Raw genomic sequence first — 12,881 nt, 5'->3', positions numbered from 1 at the left:
TTTACAAGAAGCCAGAAAACAACCTAATTTCTACACTGTTCCCCTATAAAAAAATTCTTTCCTCCTTTCCTTCTGTGTTCTGTTGGAGGGTGGATGACAGTAAAAGGCAAACAGTGGCTGTAACCATCGGGAGAAAGTGGGCTAGAGTCTGACTACCTGGCTGTGAAGCCCAGCTCCACATTTGACTGTGTGTCCTTGGGCAAGCTGCTGAACTTCTCTGGGCCTCATTTCCCCCACAGGAGCAGACTACTTAAGTGGGTTATCTCTTTGAAGCACCTGACATAATGGATGCCTAGCCCATACAGGCCCTTGGGAACTGTTAGCTATGCGAAAGATTCAAGGCCAGTCTAGAAGGGACAGCTGGGCCTTAAGAACTGAAAAAATTTGCATATTGTCTATACCATTGTGTATATCAAGTGCCATTCTTTGTATACACTGGTATCTTTTTTTTTTTTTTTTTTAAGATTTTATTTATTTATTTGACAGAGACCCACAGCGAGAGAGGGAACACAAGCAGGGGGAGTGGGAGAGGGAGAAGCAGGCTTCCCGCTGAGCAGGGAGCCCGATGCGGGGCTCGATCCCAGGACCCTGGGATCATGACCTGAGCCGAAGGCAGACGTTTAACGACTGAGCCACCCAGGTGCCCTACACTGGTATCTTCTAATTGTGCATGATCTTCGGAGGTGGCCAGCCCCAAATCTATAGGTGCAGTGTGTTGCCACAGGGCCTCTCCCTGCCTGACCTGGAGGGCGGCTCTACCCGGGCCGTCATGTACCATGAATAATAAAACTTTAGAACCTTTATCCAAACGGTCACTGTCACAAAAGAACTCCACACATACAGCCTTACAGGATTTTTATTAAGACCCAGTCATGCATACTAAAATTACATGTTTTCACCACTTTGACGTAGAAAATGCACTAGAAAAATAAACTTTTGGTCAAAACAAACACTGAAGTAGATGAATCCACCACCACGTGTCCATATACTCAAAGCTAAACTGAATTTCAGTTTGAAGCGAGGAATGTGATCAGTGGCTGAAATGGTGCCCCAGTCTGGTCAGAAAATCAGCCCGCCTCCCACCCTGTCAGCGTGGGATCAGAGGCTCCTGGCCCCTGAGAGGCCTCAGGCATCTCACCCGTGACAGGTTACCACCTGATGTGCCAAGAGGCGGATGCATAGCCCAAGAATCCCCAACAGCAGCTGACTTTCTGCCCAACTAAATGTGCTGCCCGGTGAGCCCAAAGGAGAAGCAGTGAATTGGCAAACGGCCAGTTCATCACTGGCACCTCCACGAGTCACACCGGGCCTTCCTGTGGAGCAAGCTCTGTTAGGAGGAATATTTGACCGATGATACCTGTCCCTTGCATTTCAAGCAAACCAGTTTTGAGTCGGGAAAGCAGAAAGGAATTTACTTTAGATTTACAAAATTAACAAGTCCCAATACCGAGAGACATCACCAGACGGACCTCTTTCCTGAACAGTTGAGATGTTTCTGTTTGGTGTCTCCGCACATCCACAGAACAGCCACACTGATGCAATCGTTACCTTGGCTAACACTTCACTTCCTCAATGGAAGAAGAGGCTTCAAAGGAAAACCTTAAAAGCTAAAGACTTTAAAATGAAGTAATATAATCCACAACAGTACCACAGCTTTTGCCTACCCAAGTGAAAAAGCAATCCCGTAACTGATTGGAGAATCCGGTGGCATTTAAAGAACCTGCCCACCGGGAGAATTCAGAAAGGCTCAGTAGCTCACAGGAATCCGGGGGGAAATACCTCTTCCTGTCCTCTGAGTCTGGCAGAAATGTAGTATCTTACAAGCTGAAGTGTTTGTAAACCTCTAAGGACAAGTGGCTCCTTGTGAAAACGAGATGAAGTATGGGGAAGCTAAAGCCACTTCTGCCCAAAGCAGGTAAGCTCGGGAGAGGAAGCCAGAGTTGCACAGTTGTTTCTGCACATTTCTTCCAGCCTCTCTCCGTGAAGGTAGAACAGGATTCCAGGAAGAGGCATAATTTTCCAGATTCTATAGAAGAGAAGAGGAAGAAAACCCCCATATTACCCTAAGCTTACAGATTCATTTGGGAGCTTCAGATGTCAGTTCATTCAGACCTACATTTCCTATAAAGTAATCCAGATGGGGGAAAAAAAGAAAAAGGCCTCTAAAAGGTAGACTACAATGTCCCTCTGGCAGTAAAGCCAAATGATGCCTAAAATAGAGGGTTCAGAGCTCAGAGTGGGGATCCCTTTTATCATGTGATTGAGGGGTGTTCAGTGGCTCATCCAAGGCCACAGCAGTGTAAAGCCAGAACTCAGGTCTCCTGGTACACTCCTCCTTTCCCTTTCCTATACCATAGTACCCTGAATTAAGGGAAAAGTTACTTTTCAGATGTTTGTGAAATAGGCCAGAACCTTTCCCTGAAGGAAAACACTCCCAGTTCTCCCTGTGCTCACTTGTTTGTCCCATCAGTGTACCCCGCTCCTGAATCAGGCTCCCTTGGTCCCTTCGTCATTCCCCCACCCCGCTGGGGCAGCTCTATACAGACGCCTGGTGAAGCTGCACAGAAACTGCCTTGATTTTCACCCAGGGAGGTCCTGCTTTCACAGCTTGGTTCAAACCCCCTGAGGTGTCCAAACTATTTGATCTCTCTTTGGAACCAAAATAAAACACAGCAGCTGCAGAAGGCAGACAAATCTTGGCTCTGACTCCTTGGGCCAACTGGAAAGGTCTAGGAAATGGGCAACATCCCGGTCTTGGAGATACTTGTCTAGGTGAGCTTACACACACGCAAGCTTTTAAAGTCAAATGGACACGGGCAAAACTGGCCAGGAACGCAGTGCAACGTGTAAACTGGGAAACTCGGTGGGGCTGAACAGTTCATTTCTCCCTCTGTCTAGCTTGGGGGTGGTGGTGGTTTTGTTTTTTAATCTCTCTTTCCTCTCTGAGGTTGAAAATCACCTCTAACCAATTCCCACATCCAAGCAGTTGGGTTCTGAACCTTCTACTTTAGCCATCCTACTTGTGCTACTGAGATCTTTTCAGCAGTGCTGGTCACACTGTCCTTGGCAGATGGAACTGGAGGCTGCCAGGGGTCTGCATGCTGGCACTTCCAGCTCTGCCAGGTCCTAGAGGATCCAGGGTTAGTATCTACAGGGAAGAGCCTTCCCTGGAGTTGGCACTAATGAAGTGAATCATTTTCACCACCAACTTCTCCATGCATTTTAAACAGTGCTATGATTATGAAGAGCTTATTAACAATAGACTGGCCTCTGCCTTTCAGAGCACTGTCCTCTTCCTACCTGAGCTGTTGTCCCCTTGCCCGGTGGCCTCATAAATGCATGGAGAAGGTACTTAGACAACACATAGTACTTGTCGCTTTTTAATGCCATAATTTTCAAGGAATGAATACGAAAGGAAATCGGTCAAAAGCCACCAGCTGAACCACCTAGTTGGATGGCTGGGCTAAGGCTGAAGTTTTGACAGGAAGGGTCTAAAGTGCTGAAACGGAGAACTAACATTTGGTCTCGCTGGCTAGACTCAAGTCAGTCCGCCCACACCAGAGAGAGAAATGCAAGCGTATCTGGGAGGGCGGGGGCCCCAGAAGTGATCCAGCGATTACCCGCTCGTGCATTCGTTTCCAGAGACCAAAATTTAAGAATCCCAAGTAATTTAGCCATTCCCTGCTCCCAGGTTTCCAGTGTACCGCCAGAGCCTTGGGGATAGAAGGAATTCACATGAACCCTGGTCATTTCACCTGCCCTTTTCCAGTTTAACCCTTCCTAAAAAAGGAAGTTGGCTGTTGCCAGGTCCCAGGAATACACATATTACTTTCCTTAATGGCAGGGCCAATTGGTAATACATGTCTCTTGGGAAGACCCTGGTGTACCACAAAAAAAGCAGGATCCAACCACTTGCCTCTAGAGAGCCATTTTTCTAGGCAGAAAACCATTGTCTAGCATTCAATAACTAAACCAAATCCCAGAATGTCAGCAGCCAAGGCCCTAGGCATCATTTCATCCTGCTTCATTTTATAGATGAGAAGGCTGAGGCCCACAGAGGCCCAGGTCTTGTCCAGGGTCGCACTTCTGGGGCTGAAGCCCTGCTCTCTTCATTCTTGGGCCAGAATTCTTTTAGCTCCTCAGGCCTGGCATCTAGCGTTTTAGACTGAGTAAAATCACATACCGCTAGGATCCTGTATGATTCTATTGAGAACCAGGGCTAAGGCTTTATGGGTTTGGGGAAAACTTCAGTTTCCATTGCAAGAGTCAGTCAGTGAATCCCAGAGGTACTTTCAAGTCTCTGGCTCCCAAATTTGATCAGGAAGTGCTGCTTATGTCCTGATGCTCCCATGATGATTTGATTAAGGTGCTTTCCAAACCCAGTGTGGCAGCTGGGGCCTGGGCCTCAAACTAGAAATTTCCTGATGAGCAACACAAGTCTGTAGTTAGGGTTCAGGTGAAAGACACAAACTCCCAAAGTCTCCTGGTGTGGCCACCTTGTAGGCTCGGCCAGGTTCTTTCATAGGAGTGTGCTGATCAGGTGGTTTTCTCCTGGAATGTGGAACCAAAATGACTTTGGTCCTGATTTTTCTTGTTCCAAGATCTCTAAGAACCAGATACAGCTTCCAGATTATGGTTGCAAACTGGGATTCCAAACGTTTGGGAATCACTGGGGACATTTTCCATATCTTCCATGGATTAATTCAAGAGTCACCAAGGGCTTACCCCATGGCTTACCCTCAGAGCTCTACAGGCTGCAGTTTAATTACAAGGAGCAAGACAGACTCCATGGCACCTCAGACTCTCCTTGTGCCTCACCAAAGAAAAAGGAAAGGATTTAAAGATGGCGGCACTCACAGGGGACTGGCTAATAGCAGGAGTAGAGCTGTGATTTCACGGCCCGCAGAGAATCATCACACTGCGCATCTGGGGTCAGACCCTCAGGAGGCGGGGCCTGGCCCAGGATGCTGTCGCAGACAGGGACAGGTTGGCAGAACTCTCTCACGAAGTCCTCCTCCGAGGCCAGCAGCACTGCATTCCAGGCAGTGATGTCCAGCTCTCCAGCCGTGCCCCCATACTCCTTGGGGAGAATGCTTCTGGGAAGACTTGTGTGCAGAGAGTTCAGGTTGGACCCGTGGAGGAAGAACTAAAGGGGAAATGGAAACACATGTGCTCTCAGGTTAATCAGTATCAGTCACCTGAAGGCCAGGTAGGTGCTCAACCATCTGTTGAATGAATAAAGGAACAGCTGATGGCAACTGGACCCTTCCAGTTCCTCGAAAAGCTTGAGGATCCTTAATCCCCTTCCTACATCCCATGCTCTGTTGGCTGCTCCTTCAAAAGACATCCAGGATCCAACCACTCTGCGGCCCACCTCATGGAACCCTGTCACCCCCACTTCTCCCCTGGGTTCCCACGACAGCCTCAGCCTGGTCTCCCTACTCGCAGCCTGTTCTGCAGTCTCAGCTCTTCTCGGCGCCAGTCAGATCATGCCACTCCTTTCCGCGCAGCCTGCCAGTGCTCCCACCTCACGCGCGCCAGAGCGCGCCAGAGGCCGAAGTCCGCACGCCGCCCCTCCGTCCCCTTCCCTCTGCTGCTACTCCTGCACGCCGGATGTGCTCCCGCCCAATGTGCTCCCACCTGGGGGCGGTGCCGCTGCTGGTCCTCCGAGATCTGTAAGCGCTCTCCCTCACCTCTGCCAAGTCTGCTCAAAGGCCAGCTTCTCTGCAACGCCATCCCTAACCCCCCTACTGGATGCTACAACCCCTTGCCCCTGTCCTGTACTGGCCCCTTTCTCTGCTTATTTTTTCTCCACAGCACTTATCACATCTTAATACTAGATAATATACATCCACTGTCTGTGTCTCTAGCATGTAAGCTTCCCTGGGGAGGGGGGAGGGGCAGAGATTTTGGTCTATGTTGTTCATCTAGAACATACTTGTGCACAGTAGTTGATAAATATTTTTGAAAGAATGAATGAGCATATGAAGGATGAAATGAACAAGATTATGGACCACAAATAAGGTCATTTCATAGATAAAAAAGGCCTGTTCCAAAGACTGCTTTGGCTTTAAAAGCAGGTTCCAAACAGGATCTCCAGGTACTAAGATAGGTTCAAACCCAGGCAGGGATGCCACTAAATTAGCAGTTCTCCAACCTGACTGTGCATCAGAATCACATAAGATTTTAAAAGCACAAACTCTTTGGCTCCACCCCTGAACTGGAGTTAAAATCTTCAGGGAGAGGTGCCTGGGTGGCTCAGTCGTTAAGTGTCTGCCTTCAGCTCAGGTCATGATCCCGAGGTCCTGGGATCGAGCCCTGCATCGGGCCCCCTGCTCAGCAGGGAGTCTGCTTCTCCCTCTCCCACTCCCCCTGCTTGTGTTCCCTCTCTCGCTCGCTCTCTCTGTCAAATAAATAAAATCTTAAAAAAAAAAAAACGGTTTCAGTAGAGTGGAAGGTACAGATTCTTTAAAAAAAAAAAAAACTTCAGGGAAAGGGCCTGGGAATCTGGATTTGATTTATTTTAGTAAAGATTTTCATTAATCTCTATACCCAACATGGGGCTTGGACTTAAAACCCTGAGATCAGGAGTAGCACATTCCACCAACTGAACCAGCCAGGTGCCCCCTGTCTGTATTTTAAATTCCTTCCCTTGCAACTTTGAGATTCTCTCTCTGTTTCCTCTTTGAAAAAGTACAAAATTCAAGACCCAGTCTCTGGAGGGACCACAATGTTCCTAGGCCTAGGGAAGAAGGAGAAAAATACCACTCATCACATGTGATCACAGTACTAGCAAAGGCTGAGAAGTGGCTCTTCTAGGTCAGAGAGGATCATCTTTCAAAGTGCCATCTATACTTTCTTAAACAACAGGTAAGCTAAAACTCACTTATCTCATAAACCATGAATTATTCCACAAACTTGATACAGCAAGACAACAAATCAGGTAAATAGAAGGGCGTAAAATAGCATTTTTAAACCCCAAGGAGCTGTAGTAAGAAATCATAACTTTTTAACTACCTGCCCAATACTACCCTTCTCCCTGTCCTCTCACACATGAAATACAATGTTGGTTCACTGTGCCCAGGCCAGGATATTAAAGAGTCTAAATGACTACACAGCATTTTAATTCTTTTGAGAGCTACTTCCTCTGCTCTCTCCTGTCAAATACTATGTCCTATTCATTTTATCTTCTTTTCACAGAAAGGATTGTTCACTTATTTTATCTGAACTCTGTACTTTCCAAATTAATCATCCCAGGGCAAAAATAATAAACTAAGAGAAGTTTATTGATGTCACAAATAAGGGAGCAAAAAAAAAAAACAAGTCAATAGAATCATCACTTACTCTGTTTGCTATTTTCTCCTTCAGAAATGGTTTTATGATGGCAAAAATGCCTTTAAATATTCGAGGTTCATTCACTACATGCACTGCTTTTATCCGAATGGGGAAGCCATCCTGCGGAGGAGGGGAAGGAGAAGTTAGAACACGTGGGGCACCCACAGACCGTCCACAGCTGCCTTCCTCCTTTAAATCTTCTTCAGGCCCCCAAATCAGTTTGGCCTGACTCTCATGGCCTCCTCAAAGCCAGCCCACGTGGGAACTAACCAGGAAGACAAGCCTCAGAGAGAGAGTGTCTTGGGGCCTAAACTTAGGCCAACAAGTGAAGAGCTGCTCCTCTTGTGGCAAAAAAAAAACAAACCAAACCAAGACAAAAAACAAAAATGAGAGCCTGTGTGGATGGATCTAGCAAACATCAGACCTTCAGGATCGGTGTTGCCAAAGGGTGTTTCTCAGGACGGTACTAGGTGTGATGCAAAAAAGGCTCCATGGTAGGTAAAGAAGTTTGAGAATAGCACGCTATGTAGTCACATAGGTTTCCTTCACTGCAGGACTGTCCTGTGCAAATGTTCACAGTCACTTTCTCAAGAAAGGGACGTGCTATACCACATTTCCCAGACTTATTTAACCCTGGAACTTTCTCCCCCCAGATCACCTTAGAAGACTAGAAAACACAGATCCAAACTCCTTCTCCTGATACTTGAATCTACACAGACAAATCCACGCAGGGGCATCGAAAGAAGAGTGGAAGCTAAGGGAAGTCAGAGTACTGGCTCCGCATTTCCGATAATGACCAAACGTGATGCTGATGTTTAAATGATCAGCCTGGCACCCAGTTGGGGGCTCACAGGCATTGTGGGATTCAGAGGAAACTGCTGTATCTCTGGTGCCCCACAGCTCACGAGACAGCACCCACGGGCTGGCCAGAGGGAATGAGGAGCCAAAACGGTTAGAGCCGTGAGACTCAGGCCAGGCTACCCCTGCAAGGGCTGTGTCCCCATCCATCAAAACGGAAAAGTAATTCGTGCTCACTTCAGCAGCACATGTACTAAAAAGAAAACGTAATCTTTGCCTTGTTTATCTCAGACGAATCCCTGCAGGACTTAATGAGTTATAATGACTATGAAAGCACTTTGCAAACTATTGAACATTGTCCACATACGGGAGGAACTTTCTGGTTCCCTGCACTTGGGTTCTTTTTTTTTTTTTTTTTGGTGGGCAGCAAAGCAAGGTTTATTGAGCAATAGCAAAATGATAGTACAAAGCTCCTGAAGAGGGAGGGGACCTGAGAGGGTTGCCCCGCGCCTGTGTTCTAAAACACAGAACACGGGGGTGCCTGGGTGGCTGAGTCAGTTGAGCATCCTCCGACTCTTGATGTCGGCTCAGGTCATGATCTCAGGGTCATGAGATCAAGCCCTGCCTTGGGACTCTGCACCGGGGATGGAGTCTGCCTGAGATTCTCTCCCTCTGCCCTACCCCGTGCATGTGCGTGCGTGGGCGCGCTTTCTCTAAAAAACAAAAAAACAAAACAAAAAAACACATAACACCTGAGATGTGAAAGCGTCTATCCACAACAGTACAGCAGGCTCCCCATCCCCAGGTCCCAGAGGGCGGGACCGGATCTAGCATATCAGCCAGAAACACAAATTCTCAGTTTCATTTGTTAGAATTGCTCCTCTAGGGGCGCCTGGGTGGCTCAGTCATTAAGCGTCTGCCTTTGGCTCAGGTCATGATCCCAGGGTCCTGGGATCGAGTCCCAAATCGGGCTCCCTGCTCGGCGGGAAGCCTGCTTCTCCCTCTCCCATTCCCCCTGCTTGTGTTCCTGCTCTCACTATCTCTCTCTCTGTCAAATAAATAAATAAAATCTTAAAAAAAAAAAAAAAAAAAGAATTGCTCCTCTATCTTCTGGAGAAAGAAAAAAAAAAAAGAAAAAAAACATGCAGAAAGCATTTTTCTGGCTGTTTGGGCTCTTGCCCTAAAGCTGATCTTGCCCAGACTGAAGGGACCTCAGAAACTATGGGAGAACCTTATGAGAATAAGTGGTAAATAGGACATTTACATTTCTTCCCATAATGCTTTTGTATCTGTCGGATTGTAGGAGAAGTGGGGTTTGTGTATCATGTGGGACCGGCAGTGAACAAACAAGGCCCCCCAGGGAAAGCCCAAACCGCCACGGAACAGGCACACGACAAACAGGGGCCATACCTGAAGGATGCCAATCACCTTTTTGGCTATAAATGGGCCAAAGTGAGATGCTTTTGATAAGCTCACTCCTTTGTAGTCTGCAAGAATTACAATTCCATTCACCTGGGTTTCTTCAGACTGAATGAGTTTTTCTAATGTCAAGTATATGGCTCGGATGTTTTCGGTAATTGGATAGTTGCTTGGTATCCATCTGTCTGAGGTTGTAAGAAACGGAAAGAACGTTACAGAGGTGAATACAAACAAGTCTTCACAGGCTAAGATTTATCTCCTTGCTAGAACTCTTGTTTAAAAATGGAAAGAAAGATACTCTACTGGCATGACTCTATTTAGGTTAGTAAATGGGACACCTTAGCAGCAGCTGATGTTAATTCCAAAGGGAGCAAGCAGCACATTCTGAAAAGGAAATGCAATTGAGTGCTGAAGTTAAAAGCCTGAGCTCTGAAGTCAGACACACGGGGACGGGGGAGGTTGGAATCTTACTAGCTGTGTGAGTTACCTCCTCACTCTGAGCCCGCATCTCCTCAGAAGTAGAATGGGATAGTAATACTAACCTTAATGGACATCTGTGCCGTCTGCCAACAGATACGTGCCCAGATTTTCATACCACTGCCCTGAGCCACCTCTTCCCACACTAACCTTGCGGTTTGGGTACCACTGACCTGCCTCCTGGCTGCAGGGGTGGGCGTGGTCAATCGGGTCTTACATCCTCCTGGCCACAGTGTGTGACCCAAGCCTGATCAAACAGAGCCAAGGGGACTCAGTTCTGTGACCACGGCCCTTTGGAAAGAAAAGATCCCTCTTCCCTCTTGTATTGGTGAGGCTGGGAGCTTGAGACTGAGGGGCCCCAGGAGGCAAGGGCTGGCCTGAGAATGAAGCATGTGCCAAGGAAGACAGAGATGGAGACAGTTTTCCAGTGCTGTGCTTTGTGCCACATCCCCTTTCTGGGCCAGATGCTCCCTTGGTATTCCCCATATATTTAAGGAATCCTTCCTTTCCCTGGGAAGAAGATGGAAATGACACTTTTGACTGTTAACTGCTATTCTCAAGAAAATCCCACCTGTGGGTCCTTTTCTTAGGAAGACAAAACTCCACATGACTGCCACCACCAAGGGGACATGTAATATGTGCAAAATTCCTATGAACAAAATCTTTGTCCAAAAGCTGTGCCAGCTTGCTGTTGAATGTTCCTGCCAACTAAACCTGCTTCTACATAACTGAATGTCATCCTTTTCAATAACATATGTCCCCAAAGAGGCAAAGCTAATACCCAGTTGAGAACAAAACCTTCTCAGTATGCCTCCTCCTAAAGAGTTGCGTTGGTGGGGAGGGGTCTAGTTCCGCTCCAGACACATGGGGGGAAAAGTCATCTCACAAGCAAAGGGTTGAAATCGTGCAAGCAAAGGGTTGAAACCAGTGTGCTAATCTGTTTTGTATCCTTATGAGTTGAGTACAGAGAAGTAGCAGAAAAAAACCTGCTGACTGGTTCCTAGGTCTCCTGGTGCTCTAAAATCTCCACTGCGTTGCTTATTTTAAAATAAAACAACCCTAATTTTGGAAAGGGCCTAAAACAGCAGTAAAGCAGTTAACACTGTGCCTGGTACACAGTAAAGGCTCAAGAGGATGGTTTAGTCTCCAAAAAGGGTTTGGTAAATGACCAAAGTGATGGCGATGTGGCTTTAAAGGCAGAGGAAAAGCGCAGGGAGGTCACCACTCCCCGTTAGGCGTCCCTCCAAGAGGACTAGGTAGGAGTGAGCAGGAGAGGGCTGCCGGCAGGCATGTTCTCCTGATCCTGGCTTGGTTGGGAGAACACTGCAATTTTAGTTTCATATTTTGTCTCTGCTCTGGTCTGATGGAGAATGTTAAGGCCGTGGGGGTGGGAACCCGTGGACAACGCTCCTTCACTCCTGAGTTGATAGCGCATTCGGCGCCCCTAATTAAAGCTACTGCCAGGGAAATGTAAGATGTGCTGATTACCATCAGTAAGTGCTGAGATCGAAAAGTGAATCAATGGCTTAACCAAGTAGAGGAAAGGAGGGAGAGGAGAAGAGGCACACGGTGGACGGACACCCTTCCAGTTGTCCGCCCAGCCCCCATGGATGCCTGCTTCACCCACTAACAAAGGAGGGACGGGGCAGGCCTGCTTGTACCCTATGACCAGGGCAGATTCTCAAAGCTAGAACTCGGGAATTTGCACGGAGGAACTTGACTGGGTGGCCCAGGAAGCCTGGGCACTAATGGGTAGAGGATCTTGCCAGGGCCACAGAGGCAGCAAAAGCCAATCTACAGGAAGAAGGGCGAAGAAGATATGCACAGCACAGCACAAATGTGTGGCCCAGAGAAATACACAGATTGATAGAGGCAGAGACGGGGGGAATGGCTGGCTGAGTTCCTGATGGGGGAACGAACTGGATTCTGGTTCTGGGGCCTGGGGCCCCGGGAAAGCGGCTACACTTTCAGCTCCCTGGTTCTGCGGGATGCTCCTGTTTCATTAGACTAATTCCTCCCCTTTTTCCTAAGCTGGGTTGAGTAGCTTTTTGTCATTTGTCATCCAGAGAGCTTTGACTAAACAGGGGGGAAGGCAAACAGGAAAAGGTGAGGGAGAGAGGGTGCGGGGCACACGCATCCCACACAGAGCCGGGCATGCAGGCACCTGCCGACCGTCTCGGGCAATACCTGGGCGCATGCAGAGGATATGGCAGCCCCGGGGGTCGGTGTGGGGCAGCACGGTGAGGAATCCAGAAGCGAGGACATCCTTTAAGGCCGACGGCTTCAGGTTGTTGAAGACCTCGGGCCAGCTTCTCCTGCAGCTGTGGTAGTTGACCAGGAGCTGCAGGGCCCGGTCGTAATCGAACTTGCGGGCTCGGAGGAAGCGTAGCAGGAAGGCGTCGTCCAGGGAGGTGCTCAGGTTCGGGCACTCCTTCCGCACCATGTCACGGAGGGCCTGCACGTCTCGAAGTCTCCATTCGGGCTTCTCCTGCAGCTCCTCCCTGGCTTTGGTGACCAGGTCTTCCGTCAGCGAGCACACGTAGCCGGGAGGCTCGGCCGGCGGTGGCAGCTCATTTTCCGAGAGCGAGGCCACAGAGGGGCTGGTTCGCAGAGAGTCACTTTCTTCTGACATTAGCTACCAGGTTTCCTGCCAAAACACGAACCCCGAGCCCAGTGAATGAGGCCCAGCGCCGCTCATTTCAGGGCAGCGCCATGGGGTGGGGGGTGCTTCTGTCAGCTGGGGGGTTCTCAGCTGGAATGAAGTGGCTCGGAAGCCCGTGCCCAGGTCCCACCCCAGACTGAATGGAGGCCCCCACCGAGGCCCCCACCGAGGCCCCCACCGAGGCCCCCAC

General features: G+C 48.6%; 1 protein-coding gene across 2 annotated transcripts in view; it reads right to left on the bottom strand.

The window, feature by feature from the left end:
- Nucleotides 1–838: 838 nt before the first annotated feature.
- TTPAL (alpha tocopherol transfer protein like) overlaps nucleotides 839–12,881 on the bottom strand; it is a 15,396-nt gene continuing 3,353 nt past the window's right edge. For both annotated transcript variants that reach the window (XM_035006375.1, XM_035006376.1), the window contains 4 exons: nucleotides 12,217–12,676; nucleotides 9,544–9,737; nucleotides 7,345–7,455; nucleotides 839–5,146 (listed from right to left, as the gene is read on the bottom strand). In XM_035006375.1, the coding sequence (XP_034862266.1) occupies nucleotides 4,868–5,146; nucleotides 7,345–7,455; nucleotides 9,544–9,737; nucleotides 12,217–12,661 (1,029 nt within the window). In that variant the 5' untranslated portion in view covers nucleotides 12,662–12,676 and the 3' untranslated portion in view covers nucleotides 839–4,867. The remainder of the gene's footprint in view (nucleotides 5,147–7,344; nucleotides 7,456–9,543; nucleotides 9,738–12,216; nucleotides 12,677–12,881) is intronic.

Source organism: Mirounga leonina, unplaced genomic scaffold (genome assembly GCF_011800145.1).
Source record: "Mirounga leonina isolate KUSES-001 unplaced genomic scaffold, KU_Mleo_1.0 Mir_150, whole genome shotgun sequence".
In the NCBI taxonomy this organism is placed as follows: domain Eukaryota; kingdom Metazoa; phylum Chordata; class Mammalia; order Carnivora; family Phocidae; genus Mirounga; species Mirounga leonina.
The sequence above is the reverse complement of the archived record's forward strand: the minus strand, read 5'-3'. Positions and strand labels throughout refer to the sequence as shown.